Source organism: Sebastes umbrosus, chromosome 17 (genome assembly GCF_015220745.1).
Source record: "Sebastes umbrosus isolate fSebUmb1 chromosome 17, fSebUmb1.pri, whole genome shotgun sequence".
In the NCBI taxonomy this organism is placed as follows: Eukaryota; Metazoa; Chordata; class Actinopteri; order Perciformes; family Sebastidae; genus Sebastes; species Sebastes umbrosus.
Window position 1 is genome coordinate 1445246 of NC_051285.1, and position 20883 is coordinate 1466128.

At 32.7% G+C, this 20883-nt stretch overlaps 2 protein-coding genes across 4 annotated transcripts; both read right to left on the reverse strand.

Moving 5' to 3' along the window:
* Nucleotides 1-7794: 7794 nt before the first annotated feature.
* On the reverse strand, nucleotides 7795-14886 carry vps26c (VPS26 endosomal protein sorting factor C). Of its 2 annotated transcripts, none has more exons than XM_037748467.1 (8): nucleotides 14665-14886; nucleotides 12423-12566; nucleotides 12153-12302; nucleotides 11813-11893; nucleotides 11333-11407; nucleotides 9945-10095; nucleotides 9718-9866; nucleotides 7795-8063 (listed from the first exon to the last, which is right to left on the reverse strand). In XM_037748467.1, exons 1-8 carry the CDS (start codon nucleotides 14719-14721, stop codon nucleotides 8019-8021), a joined length of 852 nt encoding a protein of 283 aa, XP_037604395.1. In that variant the 5' UTR covers nucleotides 14722-14886; the 3' UTR covers nucleotides 7795-8018. The 2 variants fall into 2 exon arrangements, with proteins under 2 accessions (XP_037604395.1, XP_037604394.1); XM_037748466.1 differs by having other exon boundaries at nucleotides 9714-9866.
* Nucleotides 14887-16553: 1667 nt separating this feature from the next.
* Nucleotides 16554-20544, reverse strand: kcnj15 (potassium inwardly rectifying channel subfamily J member 15). 2 transcript variants are annotated; one of them, XM_037748465.1, is made up of 2 exons: nucleotides 19783-20544; nucleotides 16554-18373 (listed from the first exon to the last, which is right to left on the reverse strand). In XM_037748465.1, exon 2 carries the CDS (start codon nucleotides 18303-18305, stop codon nucleotides 17283-17285), a length of 1023 nt encoding a protein of 340 aa, XP_037604393.1. In that variant the 5' UTR covers nucleotides 18306-18373; nucleotides 19783-20544; the 3' UTR covers nucleotides 16554-17282. The 2 variants fall into 2 exon arrangements, with proteins under 2 accessions (XP_037604393.1, XP_037604392.1); XM_037748464.1 differs by having other exon boundaries at nucleotides 19756-20543.
* Between the last annotated feature and the right edge of the window lie 339 nt (nucleotides 20545-20883).

Consider the following 20883-nt stretch of genomic DNA (forward strand, 5'->3'; position numbering starts at 1 on the left):
ATATAATTTTCGACATACTATAATATGACTTTTTTTTTCATATAATTTTCGACATACTATACTATGACGTTTTTTTCATGAATTTTTTTGACATACTATACTATGACGTTTTTTTTCATATAATTTTCGACATACTATACTATGACGTTTTTTTTCATGAAAATTTTTGACATACTATACTATTGACGTTTTTTTTTCCATATAATTTTTCGACATACTATACTATGACGTTTTTTTCATGAAAATTTTTGACATACTATACTATGACTTTTTTTTTCATATAATTTTTCGACATACTATACTATGACGTTTTTTTTCATATAATTTTCGACATACCTATACTATGACGTTTTTTTTCATGAAAATTTTTGACATACTATACTAATGACGTTTTTTTCATGAATTTTTTTTTTGACATACTATACTATGACGTTTTTTTTCATATAATTTTCGACATACTATACTATGACGTTTTTTTCATGAATTTTTTTGACATACTATACTGTGACGTTTTTTTTCATATAATTTTCGACATACTATACTATGACGTTTTTTTCATGAATTTTTTTGACATACTATACTATGACGTTTTTTTTCATATAATTTTCGACATACTATACTATGACGTTTTTTTTCATATAATTTTCGACATACTATACTATGACGTTTTTTTCATGAAAATTTTCGACATACTATACTATGACTTTTTTTCATATAATTTTCGACATACTATACTGTGACGTTTTTTTCATGAAATTTTTGACATACTATACTATGACGTTTTTTTTCATATAATTTTCGACATACTATACTATGACGTTTTTTTCATGAAAATTTTTGACATACTATACTATGACGTTTTTTTTCATATAATTTTCGACATACTATACTATGACGTTTTTTTCATGAAATTTTTGACATACTATACTATGACGTTTTTTTTCATGAAAATTTTCGACATACTATACTATGACTTTTTTTTCATATAATTTTTCGACATACTATACTATGACTTTTTTTTTCATATAATTTTCGACATACTATACTATGACTTTTTTTTCATATAATTTTCGACATACTATACTATGACGTTTTTTTTCATATAATTTTCGACATACTATACTATGACTTTTTTTTTCATATAATTTTCGACATACTATACTATGACGTTTTTTTCATGAATTTTTTGACATACTATACTATGACGTTTTTTTTCATATAATTTTCGACATACTATACTATGACGTTTTTTTCATGAAAATTTTCGACATACTATACTATGACTTTTTTCATATAATTTTCGACATACTATACTATGACGTTTTTTTCATGAATTTTTTTGACATACTATACTATGAGGTTTTTTTTCATATAATTTTCGACATACTATACTATGACTTTTTTTTTCATATAATTTTCGACATACTATACTATGACTTTTTTTTTCATATAATTTTCGACATACTATACTATGACTTTTTTTTCATATAATTTTCGACATACTATACTATGACTTTTTTTTTCATATAATTTTCGACATACTATACTATGACGTTTTTTTTCATATAATTTTCGACATACTATACTATGACGTTTTTTTCATGAAAATTTTCGACATACTATACTATGACTTTTTTTTTCATATAATTTTCGACATACTATACTATGACGTTTTTTTTCATGAAAATTTTTGACATACTATACTATGACGTTTTTTTCATGAAAATTTTTGACATACTATACTATGAGGTTTTTTTTCATATAATTTTCGACATACTATACTATGACGTTTTTTTCATGAATTTTTTTGACATACTATACTATGACGTTTTTTTTCATATAATTTTCGACATACTATACTATGACGTTTTTTTCATGAATTTTTTTGACATACTATACTATGACTTTTTTTTTCATATAATTTTCGACATACTATACTATGACGTTTTTTTTCATGAAAATTTTTTGACATACTATACTATGACGTTTTTTTTCATGAAAATTTTTGACATACTATACTATGAGGTTTTTTTTCATATAATTTTCGACATACTATACTATGACTTTTTTTTTTCATATAATTTTCGACATACTATACTATGACGTTTTTTTTCATATAATTTTCGACATACTATACTATGACGTTTTTTTTCATGAAAATTTTCGACATACTATACTATGACGTTTTTTTTCATATAATTTTCGACATACTATACTATGACGTTTTTTTTCATGAATTTTTTTGACATACTATACTGTGACGTTTTTTTTTCATATAATTTTCGACATACTATACTATGACGTTTTTTTTCATGAAAATTTTTGACATACTATACTATGACTTTTTTTTTTCATATAATTTTCGACATACTATACTATGACGTTTTTTTTTCATATAATTTTCGACATACTATACTATGACGTTTTTTTCATGAAAATTTTTTGACATACTATACTATGACGTTTTTTTTCATGAATTTTTTGACATACTATACTATGACGTTTTTTTTCATATAATTTTCGACATACTATACTATGACTTTTTTTTTCATATAATTTTCGACATACTATACTATGACGTTTTTTTTCATGAAAATTTTTGACATACTATACTATGACGTTTTTTTTTCATATAATTTTCGACATACTATACTATGACTTTTTTTTTCATATAATTTTCGACATACTATACTATGACGTTTTTTTCATGAATTTTTTTGACATACTATACTATGACGTTTTTTTTTCATATAATTTTCGACATACTATACTATGACGTTTTTTTCATGAAAATTTTCGACATACTATACTATGACTTTTTTTTTCATATAATTTTCGACATACCTATACTATGACGTTTTTTTTCATGAAAATTTTTGACATACTATACTATGACGTTTTTTTTAATGAAAATTTTTGACATACTATACTATGAGGTTTTTTTTCATATAATTTTCGACATACTATACTATGACGTTTTTTTCATGAATTTTTTTGACATACTATACTGTGACGTTTTTTTCATATAATTTTCGACATACTATACTATGACGTTTTTTTCATGAAAATTTTTTCATTTTCATATAATTTTTTCTATGAGGTTTTTTTTCATATAATTTTCGACATACTATACTATGACGTTTTTTTCATGAATTTTTTTGACATACTATACTATGACGTTTTTTTCATGAAAATTTTCGACATACTATACTATGACGTTTTTTTTCATATAATTTTCGACATACTATACTATGACGTTTTTTTTCATGAATTTTTTTGACATACTATACTGTGACGTTTTTTTTCATATAATTTTCGACATACTATACTATGACGTTTTTTTCATGAATTTTTTTGACATACTATACTATGACGTTTTTTTTCATATAATTTTCGACATACTATACTATGACGTTTTTTTCATGAAAATTTTCGACATACTATACTATGACGTTTTTTTCATGAATTTTTTTGACATACTATACTATGACGTTTTTTTTTTCATATAATTTTCGACATACTATACTATGACGTTTTTTTCATGAATTTTTTTGACATACTATACTATGACGTTTTTTTTCATATAATTTTCGACATACTATACTATGACTTTTTTTTTCATATAATTTTCGACATACTATACTATGACGTTTTTTTCATGAATTTTCGACATACTATACTATGACGTTTTTTTCATGAAAATTTTTGACATACTATACTATGACGTTTTTTTTCATATAATTTTCGACATACTATACTATGACGTTTTTTTCATGAAAATTTTTGACATACTATACTATGACGTTTTTTTCATGAAAATTTTCGACATACTATACTATGACTTTTTTTTCATATAATTTTCGACATACTATACTATGACTTTTTTTTTCATATAATTTTCGACATACTATACTATGACGTTTTTTTTCATATAATTTTCGACATACTATACTATGACGTTTTTTTCATGAAAATTTTGACATACTATACTATGACGTTTTTTTTCATATAATTTTCGACATACTATACTATGACGTTTTTTTTCATGAAAATTTTTGACATACTATACTATGACTTTTTTTTTCATATAATTTTCGACATACTATACTATGACGTTTTTTTTCATATAATTTTCGACATACTATACTATGACGTTTTTTTCATGAAAATTTTTGACATACTATACTATGACGTTTTTTTTCATGAATTTTTTTGACATACTATACTATGACGTTTTTTTTCATATAATTTTCGACATACTATACTATGACGTTTTTTTCATGAATTTTTTTGACATACTATACTGTGACGTTTTTTTTCATATAATTTTCGACATACTATACTATGACGTTTTTTTTCATGAATTTTTTGACATACTATACTATGACTTTTTTTTTCATATAATTTTCGACATACTATACTATGACGTTTTTTTTCATATAATTTTCGACATACTATACTATGACGTTTTTTTCATGAAAATTTTTGACATACTATACTATGACTTTTTTTTTCATATAATTTTCGACATACTATACTATGACGTTTTTTTTTCATATAATTTTCGACATACTATACTATGACGTTTTTTTCATGAAAATTTTTGACATACTATACTATGACGTTTTTTTTCATGAATTTTTTTGACATACTATACTATGACGTTTTTTTTTCATATAATTTTCGACATACTATACTATGACGTTTTTTTCATGAATTTTTTTGACATACTATACTATGACGTTTTTTTTCATATAATTTTCGACATACTATACTATGACTTTTTTTTTCATATAATTTTCGACATACTATACTATGACGTTTTTTTCATGAAAATTTTCGACATACTATACTATGACTTTTTTCATATAATTTTCGACATACTATACTGTGACGTTTTTTTCATGAAAATTTTTGACATACTATACTATGACGTTTTTTTTCATATAATTTTCGACATACTATACTATGACGTTTTTTTCATGAAAATTTTTGACATACTATACTATGACGTTTTTTTTCATATAATTTTCGACATACTATACTATGACGTTTTTTTCATGAAAATTTTTGACATACTATACTATGACGTTTTTTTCATGAAAATTTTCGACATACTATACTATGACTTTTTTTTCATATAATTTTCGACATACTATACTATGACTTTTTTTTTCATATAATTTTCGACATACTATACTATGACTTTTTTTTCATATAATTTTCGACATACTATACTATGACGTTTTTTTTCATATAATTTTCGACATACTATACTATGACTTTTTTTTTCATATAATTTTCGACATACTATACTATGACGTTTTTTTCATGAATTTTTTTGACATACTATACTATGACGTTTTTTTTCATATAATTTTCGACATACTATACTATGACGTTTTTTTCATGAAAATTTTTGACATACTATACTATGACGTTTTTTTTCATATAATTTTCGACATACTATACTATGACGTTTTTTTCATGAAAATTTTTGACATACTATACTATGACTTTTTTTTTCATATAATTTTCGACATACTATACTATGACGTTTTTTTTTCATATAATTTTCGACATACTATACTATGACGTTTTTTTCATGAAAATTTTTGACATACTATACTATGACGTTTTTTTCATGAATTTTTTTGACATACTATACTATGACGTTTTTTTTCATATAATTTTCGACATACTATACTATGACGTTTTTTTCATGAATTTTTTTGACATACTATACTGTGACGTTTTTTTTCATATAATTTTCGACATACTATACTATGACGTTTTTTTCATGAATTTTTTTGACATACTATACTATGACTTTTTTTTTCATATAATTTTCGACATACTATACTATGACGTTTTTTTTCATATAATTTTCGACATACTATACTATGACGTTTTTTTCATGAAAATTTTTGACATACTATACTATGACTTTTTTTTTCATATAATTTTCGACATACTATACTATGACGTTTTTTTTCATATAATTTTCGACATACTATACTATGACGTTTTTTTCATGAAAATTTTTGACATACTATACTATGACGTTTTTTTCATGAATTTTTTTGACATACTATACTATGACTTTTTTTTTCATATAATTTTCGACATACTATACTATGACTTTTTTTCATGAATTTTTTTGACATACTATACTATGACGTTTTTTTTCATATAATTTTCGACATACTATACTATGACGTTTTTTTCATGAATTTTTTTGACATACTATACTATGACGTTTTTTTTCATGAAAATTTTTGACATACTATACTATGACGTTTTTTTCATGAATTTTTTTGACATACTATACTATGACGTTTTTTTTCATATAATTTTCGACATACTATACTATGACTTTTTTTCATGAAAATTTTCGACATACTATACTATGACTTTTTTTTTCATATAATTTTCGACATACTATACTATGAGGTTTTTTTTCATATAATTTTCGACATACTATACTATGACGTTTTTTTCATGAAAATTTTCGACATACTATACTATGACTTTTTTTTCATATAATTTTCGACATACTATACTATGACGTTTTTTTCATGAAAATTTTTGACATACTATACTATGACGTTTTTTTCATGAATTTTTTTGACATACTATACTATGACGTTTTTTTTCATATAATTTTCGACATACTATACTATGACGTTTTTTTCATGAAAATTTTTGACATACTATACTATGACTTTTTTTTCATATAATTTTCGACATACTATACTATGACTTTTTTTTCATATAATTTTCGACATACTATACTATGACGTTTTTTTCATGAAAATTTTCGACATACTATACTATGACGTTTTTTTTCATATAATTTTCGACATACTATACTATGACGTTTTTTTTCATATAATTTTCGACATACTATACTATGACGTTTTTTTCATGAAAATTTTCGACATACTATACTATGACGTTTTTTTTCATATATTTTTCGACATACTATACTATGACGTTTTTTTATGAAATTTTCGACATACTATACTATGACGTTTTTTTCATGAATTTTTTTGACATACTATACTATGACGTTTTTTTCATGAAAATTTTCGACATACTATACTATGACGTTTTTTTTCATATAATTTTCGACATACTATACTATGACGTTTTTTTCATGAAAATTTTCGACATACTATACTATGACGTTTTTTTTCATATAATTTTCGACATACTATACTATGACTTTTTTTTCATGAATTTTTTTGACATACTATACTATGACGTTTTTTTTCATATAATTTTCGACATACTATACTATGACGTTTTTTTCATGAATTTTTTGACATACTATACTATGACGTTTTTTTTCATATAATTTTCGACATACTATACTATGACGTTTTTTTCATGAAAATTTTTGACATACTATACTATGACGTTTGTTTTCATATAATTTTCGACATACTATACTATGACGTTTTTTTCATATAATTTTCGACATACTATACTATGATGTTTTTTTCATGAATTTTTTTGACAGATTATACTGTCATTTTTTTCGTGAAATTCATAATATACAGAAATATAATATACAAAAAATCATAATATAGTATGTCGAAAAAAAAGTCATAGTATAGTATGTCAGAAAAAAAAAAAAAAGTCATCGTGTAGTATGTCGAAAAAAAGTCATTGTGTAGTATGTGGTAAAAAAGTACTAGTATAGTGTCGAAAAAAAAAGTTTTGTTATAAATACTTTGGATAATGACACTGATCATCATCATGGTCTGCAAAAACAGAAACTTTCTATAATTTACTTTCAAAAATGTTTTATTTATTAAACTCAAATATAACTTTAAAAAATAACAAAAGGAATAATCTGTTTGGTCATATTCATGTACATTAATGACAGAAAATCAGGTGTATTTAAAGTCAGATAATTAGTATTATTATGCAGAAACAGTGCTGAAGGCCGGCCAGCAGTGAAGTGACGTGACTTCAGACTCGGCACAGCTTCAGAGGGAAGTTCTCTGTGATCAGGTGATCATCATGAAGAACGATGACAACGTTGACTTCAAACTCTGAACAAGGACAGAAACAAACATATGGTCACATCATGAGAACAGTACAGCTTGAATTAAATATCTGTAATATCAATGATGTATTTTTTTACTCCGGGTAGGGAATGAGTCCTTACTCCAAGTGAAGGAGTTTAAGTATCTCGGGGTCTTGTTCGCGAGTGAGGGGACGATGGAACGTGAGATTGGTCGGAGAATCGGAGCAGCAGGGGCGGTATTGCATTCGCTTTACCGCACCGTTGTGACGAAAAGAGAGCTGAGCCGGAAGGCAAAGCTCTCGATCTACCGTTCAATCTTCGTTCCTACTCTCACCTATGGTCATGAGGGTTGGGTCATGACCGAAAGAACGAGGTCGCGGGTACAAGCGGCCGAAATGGGTTTCCTCAGGAGGGTGGCTGGCGTCTCCCTTAGAGATAGGGTAAGAAGCTCAGTCATCCGTGAGGGACTCGGAGTAGAGTCCTTGCTCCTTTGCGTCGAAAGGAGCCAGTTGAGGTGGTTCGGGCATCTAGCACGGATGCCTCCTGGGCGCCTCCCTTGGGAGGTGTTCCAGGCACGACCAGCTGGGAGGAGACCACGGGGAAGACCCAGGACTAGGTGGAGAGATTATTTCTCTACTCTGGCCTGGGAACGCCTCGGGATCCCCCAGTCAGAGCTGGTTAATGTGGCCCGGGAAAGGGAAGTTTGGGGTCCCCTGCTGGAGCTGTTGCCCCCGCGACCCGATCCCGGATAAGCGGTTGAAGATGGATGGATGGATGGAGTTAGATACCACTCTCATATTTAATGTTAAATATGAAGCTCTGTCCTACGGTAACTAACTCTGCCTACCTGCACCCCTAAAGCCAGTGGTGGAACGTAACCAAGTACATTTACTCAAGTACTATACAAGCACCATTTTGAGATAGTTGTACTTTACCTTTTATGCCATAAAATAATTTATAAAAATAGTCATAGTATAGTATGTCACAAAAAAAGTTAAAAAGTCATTAGAAAAATGCCATAGTATAGTATGTCATTAAAATGTCATAAAAAGTCATAGTATAGTCATAAAAGTGTAAAACAATAAATAAAAAGAAAGTAATAAAAGTGTAAAAAAAAGAAAGAAAATAAAGTCATAAAAGTGTAAAAAATAAAGTCATAGTATAGTGTGCCATAAAATAATTAATTAAAAAGGCCATCATACAGTATGCCAAAAAACTATTTATTAAAATGTCATTAAAAAAAAGTCAAAGTATAGAATGTCACAAAATAATAAAAATGTCATAAAAGATATAGTATAGTATGTCATAAAATTAATAAAAAGTTATAGTATAGGATGTCATAAAATTTATAAAAAACGTCTAAAGTCTAAAAAATGTAATACCTCGGAAAAAAATGTTAATAATTGTCGCTAAATTAATTAATCAACTTTTTTTAGACACCGCAGGCACCCTGGATATATCAATACCCAGCAGTATATTATGTACTTAACATTAGCTCCACCTTTAAGTATATTTTGATGCTAATACTTTAGTACTTTTACTGAAGTAAGATTTTGAATGCAGACTTTAACTTGAGTAACTTATTTCAGCAGCTCTTCCACCACTGTTTACAACCCGTTTTTAAAGAGTTACCAGTGGACATGTGACTTAAAGCAGACTGGGAGGCTTCACTGACCCACTTTGAAGTTGGTGGTCTCCAGCGTGGGGGAGGTGAACAGTCTGGGGAACACCATGTAGATGGGAATAGCGAGGCCGTGGCAGACATTGCCTTCGGCTATCTGGATGTTCTGGATCTCCGTGGCGTCTCTGGCGTAACCTTCAGCACAACCTGCAACACCAACGTTTAGACATTTAGAAAAACCAGCCGTTACAACAGAGATCCAATCACATCACAGCGTGAACTCACCGCAGGTCTCCACTCGTACAAGCTGCAGCTCAATACTCTTTATGGGGACGTCGGAGTTCTCCACCACCACCTCTCCGGTCAGCGGCTGGCTGATCACACAGTTGGTGGCGTCTAAATGGCCTCTGACCAGAAACTTTGGCAGTAAACTCCTCTGCAGGTAGAAAGCAAATTCATCCTCTCAGAACAGATTTAAAGGAAGTAGTTCAAAATCATATCAATTGTAAAGAATACTCACCTTCCTGGGCTCCTTTATCAGCGACGCCGCTACGTACACATGCATTACGCGCTGTGCGTAGGGCACCGAGAGCCGGAGGGGCATCAAATCAGCTTGACCGCAACAATTCCGGAAAAATTGGCCACAAAAATGTCAACAGGAGTCGAGAGCGGAGAAGAGGAAATAGATGAAACTGCGGCGAGAACTGGCCATCAGGCAAACAGAGTAAAATCGCAGTCATCGGTGGGCCGCTGCTCCGTGGGTCGGTCAATTGTATACATATAGGGATGCACCAATGCGTGCGATAGGACCCGAAAGATGGTGACGAGGGGCTTACGTCACGCTGCCGTAAAGTAGTATCGGTGCCGTTTTGCGAGTATGAGTACATGAGCACAGTATTGGACCCGATAAATGTAAATGTCATGATGAAGCAGCTGATGTGGAACCGTAGATCAACATCATTCATGCAGATGTTTAATAAACTGAACTTTAATTTCATAACTGGGTTTTATCTGCATCTTTTTCAGTTTGTAGCATCAGCGACTGTACGGTGTGCTTCTTTATTATCGGCTTGAAAAATGTGTGAGAACCAGAAACTTCTGCTCTATTAGAGCCATTCATGTGAACATAGTTGTTGAATGCAACTACACATTTTAGATTCTGTTTCTGTTTTTTTTATAGTAGTATTATTTATAAGACAACTGAAATGTTGTCTTTTCATTTTGTTTTTAAAGCTTTAAACCATCTTACTTAATGCCCAGTTAATTGCTGAAGTTTGAAAAAAACTATTTAACTCTGTATTTAATGCATGTTCAATGCTGAAATGTGTGCATGTAGGAGCATCAACCAGCAGTTCAGTTACACAAGATAAACCACACACAACCAGCAGGCCTGAGTCGGGCCATAACGACAATACATCTCTTCAGTTTAAAGAACATTGCACGTCTAAATATTAGTGAGTGGGCACCACAAAGCAATAACGCTTAGGGCACTCAAAGGGTTGCAGAAAAAGTTTGAGTGAAGCACCCGAAAAATGACACCACACCAGTGCCAATAGACTTTGACGGAGTGCGAACAAAAAATAGGAAAAGTAAATAAAACGTTAAAAAAAAAGTGTCCATTTCTCGTGATGGATTTCGTTATGCACGTATAATCTGAAAAAGTATTTTCCTACCTCTCGGGTGTTCTGCAGGGTGTCTGGAGTGATGGTGAAGTTGACCGGAGTGGGGACAACTTTAGCTTTCTGAGGCTGAAAATCAAACGGAGAAAGAAATTAGTTCAACATCCAGGCTGCTAACCTCCGAGTCTGAGACGTGAAGCCAACGCTGAACTGTCTTAGACCTGCATTCTTTCTAACAGCCAGCAGGGGGCGACTCCTCTGGTCTGATTGTATAGAAGTCTATGAGAAAATGATCCTACTCCTCACTTGATTTATTACCTCAGTAAACATTGTCAACATGAGTTTATGGTCTCAATTGGAGAGTGTTAATTAATAGTGATTGACAAGAAGACACCTAATAGAGATGACGAGGCAAGGAAGAGAAACAACAACAAAAAATAGAAATAAACAAATACCAAAATCAGTCTTACGGCTTTAAACTGTCTTATTTGCATCACCACAGTAGTTTCTCTGAATGAAACGTGTCTCACTCACCTGACAGTGAACGATGAACTCACAGTTCCTGCTCAGGTCTTTGGCCAGCAGCGAGCGCTTCATGTCACAGCGGAGGGTGTACTGAGGAGACGACACACAGGACGGGTTACTGACAGGGAAACTGGATTCAAAATAAAAGTGTTGCTTGTATATATATTTGTGCGTGGCTTTGTTTACATGTCTTATCTCTTATAATGATTGTATATTTTTTTTTACGTGCAAACAAATAAAATAAAGGAAAGTTAAGTTGAAATTGATGAAATAAAGTTTGCTTTCACAACTAACCCATTTGGTTCGCTTCAATCAAACTCATGTAAGTGAACTCCGAGCTCTAACTCACCTGAATGTTGACGAAGACGCCGTGGTACGTCTCGTACAGCACTTTGTTGCCTTTCGTGTTCAGAGGGAACTCAAAGGGGATCTCCGTCTTGCCTCCTGGGATCTTCCCGGCCTTGGCCACCTCGATGTTACTGCTGATCAGCTGGATGGGCTGCAAACATGCGAGGCAGGAAGCTCTGATTAATATCAACAACACTTTGACATTTTAAATATCAATGTAGACTGCAGACCTTCTGACTGACTATAGTACAGTGAAGTATCTAAAGCTCACCTTGACAGAGTTGTAGAAAGCCTCGAAGACGCCGACGCTCTTGGAGCTGAGCTGCAGGTTGACCAGCCCCTCCATGCTCAGAGAGATGCCGTGATGCTGCAGCGCCTCCTTACACACCAGCAGGATGACGCCCGCCACCGTTTCCTGCACACAAAACAACGAACAAGTCCAATGGTCAATAATACTAGTCACCACTTTAATAACTTAAACTCTGATGCAGTTAGGGTTAGTAATATTACGACTTTTTTTCTCGTAAAGTTACGACTTTAGTCTCGTAAAGTTACGACTTTATTCTCGTAATTTTACGACTTTATTCTCGTAATTTTAAGATTTTTTTTCTCGTAAAGTTACGACTTTATTCTCGTAAAGTTACGACTTTATTCTCGTAATTTTACGATTTTTTTTCTCGTAAAGTTACGACTTTATTCTCATAATACAACTTTTTTCTCGTTAAGTTATGACTTTATTTTCGTAAAGTTACGACTTTTTTCTTGTAATTTACGACTTTTTTCTCGTTAAGTTATGAATTTATTCTCGTAAGGTTACGACTTTTTTCTCGTAATATTACGACCTTTTTTCTCGTTAAGTTATGACTTTATTCTCGTAAAGTTCCGACTTTTTTCTCGTATTACGACTTTTTTCTCGTTAAGTTATGAATTTATTCTCGTAAAGTTACGACTTTTTTCTTGTAATATTACTATTTTTTTTCTCGTTAAGTTATGACTTTATTCTCGTAAAGTTCTGACTTTTTTCTCGTATTACGACTTTTTTCTCGTTAAGTTATGAATTTATTCTCGTAAAGTTACGACTTTTTTCTTGTAATATTACTATTTTTTTTCTCGTTAAGTTATGAATTTATTCTCGTAAAGTTACGACTTTATTCTCGTAATATTACGACTTTTTTCTCGTAAAGTTATGACTTTATTCTCGTAAAGTTACGACTTTTTTCTCGTAATATTATGACTTTATTCTCGTAAAGTTACGACTTTTTTCTTGTAATATTACTTTTTTTCTCGTTAAGTTATGACTTTATTCTCGTAAAGTTACGACTTTTTTCTCATAATATTACGACTTTTTTTGAAAAATGTATGTGTGTGAGATTGTAGTATTAGCAGTAGCCAGTAAGTTAGTAAAAGTAATAACACAACAGTGTAAAAACTTTTGTCCCCTTCAGAGGACAAATCTACTCTCAACTTTAGGAGCATAACAAGTTTTTGTATAGTTTTAGTTAATGTACAGTACTATGCTTAAACACAGTTTTGAGGTACTGATACTTTACTGCAGTATTTCCATATTGTGTGACTTTGTACTACATTTAAGATATTTTACTTCAGCTCCTCCTTTTCTTGTACTTTACTTAAAGTATTTCCATTTTCTGCTACTTTGTACTTCTACCTCACTACATCTGAGATGTAAATATTGTACTCTTTAGTACTTGGGCTGCAGTTTGCCATGTTATGATGTGAGCATATTGTTTTATGCTAAATGCAGTACCTGTGAGGGTTTCTGGATCAATATCTGTCATTGTTTTATGTTGTTAAATGATTTCCAATAATAAATATATACATACATTAACATAAAACAGCATATTTGTCCACTCCCATGTTGATAAGAGGATTAAATACTGGACTAATCTCCCTTTAAGGTGCATTTTTTAGATGAAAAATGTGTGATTAATCACAATTAACTATGGACAATCATGCAATCGTGATTAAATATTTTAATCGATTGACAGTCCAAAAATATTGTACTTTTTACTACACAATATTTATTTTAAAGCTTTACCAATTTAGATCATTAATACAAATATAATAAATAAATAAATAAATAATAATAAAATAAAATATAATATTTTCTGCACTATATCCCCTTTGCTGCTGTACACTGCAGTTTTCCCCACTGTGGGACTAATAAAGGAATATCTTATCTTATCATGGCTACCCAGAGCAACACTACTTAGCTACATAGACTGAAATGACTGCAACACCTACAAAGCGACTAAAGCTGTCAGGTATAGAGTAGCATAAAATAGAAACACTAAAGTAAAGTACAAGTACCTCAAAATGCACTTGAGTAAATGTATTTAGTTACATCCCACCACTGATATTTGATGGACCAATCAGTTAGTTAACTGATCTTCTAGCGGCACTGAATCTGCCGGGTGACAGATTTCACCACAACACCATGAACTCCTCAGAGATCAGCTGCTGCTCATGTGCTAAGCTAACGGTGGCTAACTCACCCCTTCATGGTAAACTTTGTTCGCTCTTTTCAGTCTGATATCCAAAGTGACGCTCATCTCTGACCACCTCACATCAGACGGACACTTATAATAACTCCTTACAGACTGGTTTTAGTTAATAAAAACGATTAAATAACCTGTTTTTATCTAAAATATCCCATTAACTCTGCAGGTTTGCGTTGATTCCGCTCGGCAGCAGCGTCATAAAACAACTTCCGGAGCAAGTGCTTCCGGTTCTGAACCTTCAAAGTAAAAGCGTCAAATAAACATAAAAAACCCTTGATGGTGACCAGTGTTATTTATTTGATAGCTTGGTTTTATTGTGCAGTATTTGCACTTGTTTTAATTTACCTGTTTTTTATTTATTTTCTTGTTTCTTGACTTTATTGTAAAGCATTTTAAACTACACACCCTGTATGAAAAGTGATATATAAATAAAGTTTATTATTATTATTATTATTATTATGATATGCTTCTAGCTTGTGAACTCCCCACTTATCTTATCTTAAATAACAATATTACATCACATTGTATTTATTTATTATATTTTGTGTTATTAATCTGAATCTGCAAAGTAACTAACATTATCAAATAAATGTAGTGAAGTAAGAAGTATAATATTTCCCTCTGAAATGTAGTGGAGTAGAAGTATAAAGTAGCAGAAAATGGAAATAAGTAAGTACACTACTTGAGTAAATGTACTTAGTTACTTTCCACCATTGGTTTTAGTTTTGTGTCCTCTGTCATTGACATTTCTGCTTCCACCCTAATCCAGTGGAGGTGAATAAAATTTAATTTGTGGTGCTCAAATCATTAATTTATGTTTTCAATGTATTTCAAAAAAGTTCCTCTCTACCTGTTAAATCAGCTGCACAGTGGTGACACCTTGAGGCTAAAGTGTTCACTGACAATCATGATATTATTGTTTTTAATATTCTAATAATATGTGGCTCATAGAGTTAATACTAGTATAACTCACTGGTGGTAATCTCCATTTATTTATTTATTTATGTATATAAGATGCTCTCACATCAGGACTGCACTCTTTAGATGTATTCTGTAGCTAAAATGTGTTTTTTTTAATTTAATAAAGTTGCTGTTGATCAAACTGTTAACTCTCCGTCTCTGACAGTAAAAGATCAGTGGTGTTTTGGATTTAAACGTTGTTTTTACCAGATACAGTCGCCACACACACACACACACACACACACACACACACACACACACACACACACACACACACACACACACACACACACACACACACACACACACACACACACACACACACACACACAGTGTTGCCACAACAAAGCTAAAGACAACCTGAGCCGGTGGAGCTGGTGGTTGAACCTGTTTTTGTCCTTCAAACGGCTCCATACATTCAATCTGTTCTCTATAACGGCGTATTCCTACAGTTTACTGGGTCACACTGAACTGATGACTGAACTGGGCAGCGCTGGAAGAAGTATTTAGATGTTTTTGCTTAAGTAAAAATATCAATACCACAATGTAGAAATACTGTTAAATCCTGCGTTCAAAATCTCACGTAAAAAGGACAAAATTATTGGCATCAAAATATACTTAAAGTACCAAAAGTAAAAGTACTCATTATGCAGAATAGTATATATGATTATAATTATTGATGCAATTCATCACTTTAATGTAATGTGAGCTGGAAGGTGGAGCTCATTTTAACTACTTTATATACTGCTGGGTAGTTTAATCTATAATAATCCTCCTAAATCATTTTATAGTTTATTTATATTTTGTATAAATAATCTGAATCTGAAATGAAACTAAAGCTTTAAAATAAATGTAGTGGAGTAGAGGTCAACATAAGGAAGGGAGTGGAAGTAAAGTAAAAGCATTTCATTTTAACATTTCCTTCATGAAGAAATCTTTATTTACAAAACAAACCCTGTTTTCTAGCACCCAGTGTTTTATTATTATACCATCATCATCATCATCTATCCATCCATCTTAATAACATAAACAACTAGTTTACATTCGTTCCCAGGAATCATGTCATGTACAATCTGATTTCCTACCCCTTGTTGTCACCATAGTGGCTTTTAGCACATCTATAAAGTCATATAAAAATCCCAAGCTGTATGTTCTGTATCTGTTTGTTCTGTAAGTTAGTGTATTTACTTTGGTTTATTATTATCAGTAAAGGGAGATGGGGATTCTACTGTTGAAGGAGACACATCGTGCTCATTTCCAGGTTCATCCCTTTCACACCAACGACTCAAACAGGGTTGATTGTGTGTTTGAAAGGGTTAACCCACGTTGACCGACTCTGCTTCGCCGCGACCCAGGGAGGTCGAGAGGTTGGGGGTTGTGACTCAGGTCGTATCTGAATTCATTGGTGTGAAAGGGGTATTTAGATGCCTGTAATAAGGTCTGTGGTTAACACGAGCTTTAGAGATGTTTTAAGTTTTGTTCTACGACATTAAATACATCAATAGATACCCCACTTGTGAAGTTTGAAGCCTGAATGTGTCTTAAAAAGTTGGTAGCTAACAAGCGGCTAAATGAGGAATGGAACAATCCCATTGGCTCTTTGTCGAGGTAACCATGGCGATGCTAACTTCCAGGTTGGCCTCTGGAGCTCTCTATTCTTTCTTATAGTCCTCCTCCAGTTTGAGCTTCTCCGTGTTGTTGCTGAGGAACGTTGCGTCGTTGCTGACTTGCACTTTGTCAAAGAAGTTGAAATCAGCCACGTAGCGTCCGCCCGTGGTGCTGAACAGCACCGGCTTGAACTCGTAACCCCAGAGGATCTCCTGAGGGACGTAGGAGGTGCGGCTCTGGCATGTGGCGGCCGTCGACTCCATGGTGGCGTTGAGGGTCACCAGCAGCTCGAAGTCGCGGGTGTGCAGGTTCTCGGCGTTGAGTCCCGCCAGCGGGCTGTGCTCGTCCAGGACGTGGTAGAAGGTGAGCGGGAGGATGAGGAAGGGGCACTCGCTGCTGGAGGCCATGACGAAGTCCACGGAGCTCTGGTGGATCTGCGTCTTCTCGCCTTCCTCCGTCACGTTGGAGTGGAGGAGCTTCCCCGTCAGCTGGCACTGGATCAGGAGGCTCTTCCTCATGTTGGCCACTCTCAACATCAGACACAGCTGGCCCTGGCGCCGGCAGATCACCGCCGACTGGCTGAACTTGATGGTCTCCGCTCGTTTCTTGGGGCGAGCCAGCTTGGCGAGGAACGCGCCGGTGACGAAGATCTCGGCCAGGCCGGTGATGACGAGCTGAGCCACCAGGGTGAAGATGGCCAGAGGGCACTCCTCCGAGATGTAACGGAAACCGTAGCCGATGGTGGTCTGCGACTCCAGAGAGAACAGGAAGGCTCCGGTGAGCGTCTCCACGTTCACCACGCAGGACGTGCGGTTGGCGCTCAGGCCGGGTTCGAAGTCTCCGTTGCCCATGCCGATGAAGTAGAAAATGACCCCGAAGATGAACCAAGTCATGACGAAGGTGGAGGCGAACAGAGTGAGCTTGTAGCGCCACTTCATGTCCACCACGGTGGTCCAGATGTCGTGCAGGTAGAGCTTCACCATGCCCTCCACGTTGTCGATACGCACGTTGTTGTGGCCGTCCTTCGACACGATCCTTCGCTGCACCTCGGCCTTCCTGGTCGCCATGTTGCTCCGACTCGATTAAACCTGATGGTGACTTCTGAGGTGTCAGTATGGCATCGCCAACGGAAGGACTGACAACAGGACAAAAAAAAAAATTAAAATATAGTGCATTTACTCAAGTAACGTACTTAAATACACTTTTGAGGTTCTTGTACTTAAGTATATAAGTATATTGTACTTTTTACATCACTACATTTATCTGACAGCTTTAGGTACTTTACAAATTAAGATTTTTGCACACAAAACGTATAAAGAGTTAATAAAATATGCTGCTTTGTTATACAATAAACTATCCAACATTTTACACACATACAGCTGAAACGATTAGTCGATTAGAAAAAACATTTTATGGTTCCACCAGCGTGACAATTCGCTGCTTTTCCTTTTAATAATGTTAATAATGTTAATGTATTATGTAATAATGTTGAGGTCTGGACTGTTGGTCGGACTAAACAAATATAGTGAAGGTGTAACTTTGGGCTCTGGGTCATTATGACGGCATTTCTCACTATTTTCACTATTTTTACAAACCAAACAATCAGTCGAAAATAGTTAAAAAAAAATAGAAAAAATAATCAAGAAAAATAGAGATAAATAAATAAATATAGAGGAATAAGATAAAGAAAATATAAGAAATAAAAGAAAATATATTAAAATAAAAACAGGACTAAAAATTTAATTAAAAAAAAATAATTAAATAAAAAAATAAATTTGAAATAGAAGAAAAGAGGAAATAATCAGCAGATTAATCTATAATGAAAATAATCATCAGTTAATAATTCAAAATGAGCTTTAATACATTAATGCATCAGTAATAATAATCTAATGATAGAATATATAATAGTAGAACATTTTTATACTTTAACTACATTTTCCTGACAGGACTTTTACTCATAATAGTTTTTTGTATTGTATTTTGTAAGTGTGGTATTAGTACTTTAGTCCTAGTACTAAACTTTTCAATGTAAAAAATACTGTATTTGGTCAAATATAAAAACTGAAATCTAGTTTTCTACAACAGAAGAGCTAAAGTAAAATATCTTAAATGAAGTAGAAATTTTAACAAAATATAAATACTCCAGTACAACAAAACTGTATTTAAGTACAGTACTGTATATTAGCTAAAACAATGAGAAAAACTTTGTATTGTTCCTTTAAAGTTGATCAAGATTTGTCCTCTGAAGGGGACACAAGTACAGCAGAGGATTCAACACCAAAAAATAGTCTATTAAAATAAAAACATGACACATTTAATGATTAAAATATTCCAGTAAATTAAAAGTGAGGCCGAAGACACGGTGTCTGAATAAAACCCTGCTGTTACAGGTCTGTTGCGTCTCACGGTTAACACAGTGACAATGAGTTGAAAGTTAACCTCGTAGTAAACCATTACAGGAGCCCGACAACGTTAAATAATCACCAATTGTTTTATAAATCTGTGTATAATACTCACATCTAGTCTCAGGTGTTTGTCTCACACACTGTAAGATGAAGCTGCCGGAGGACATCTAGTTCAGTGTCTTCTTTCTGTCTATTGTCCCGAGTTTGTGAGAGCTGAACTTTGGCACCGTCGTATTCAGGAGAAGAAAAGCTGTAAAGTCTGATCTGTAAGTGGGCCGGCTTTTATTCCTCCTCCGCCTCCCCTCTCACCTGTCCACAGGTACCAACAGCAACACTGAACACCTAAACGTTTGTTATGGTTGTTATTGTTTTACACAAACACACCCAGGTTTACTGCTTCCCGACAGTCCTCTGAAGGACATCATGAACTCTTGGGACATTTTCAGTGTCAGCACAAATAAATATAAATAAATAAAGTAATAAAATGATCTGACACTGTGAATAAAAACTAGAAAAAATTATTAATAAAAAAATGAAAATTGCAGCTAAAGTTGAAAGACTGAAAGAAGTTGAAGTGGTCGTACTAAATAGAGGTGCTAACATAAGTTGAAGCTGAATTACGTACATTTGTGTTTTGTTAGTTTAATTAAGTAAGAGCTGGGTGAAGTTGAAGAGTCAGTTGAAGCTCAAAAAGTGAAGGTAGTTGAAGTGTAAGCTCTGAATATTGAAGTTGAAGTGATAAAAGGAGCCAAAAGTGTCAGATGAAGTGAAGTCCTGAAAGGAATTGGTGTCAGTTGAAGTGTAAAAACTGAAAGCCGTTGTCAGTTGAAGTGAAGTCCTGAAAGGAATTGGTGTCAGTTGAAGTGTAAAAACTGAAAGCCGTTGTCAGTTAAAGTGAAGTCCTGAAAAGAATCGGTGTCAGTTGAAGTGTAAAAACTAAAAGTAGTTGTCAGTTGAAGTGAAGTCCTGAAAGGAATTGGTGTCAGTTGAAGTGTAAAAACTGAAAGCCGTTGTCAGTTGAAGTGAAGTCCTGAAAGGAATTGGTGTCAGTTGAAGTGTAAAAACTGAAAGCCGTTGTCAGTTAAAGTGAAGTCCTGAAAAGAATCGGTGTCAGTTGAAGTGTAAAAACTAAAAGTAGTTGTCAGTTGAAGTGAAGTCCTGAAAGGAATTGGTGTCAGTTGAAGTGTAAAAACTGAAAGCCGTTGTCAGTTGAAGTGAAGTCCTGAAAGGAATTGGTGTC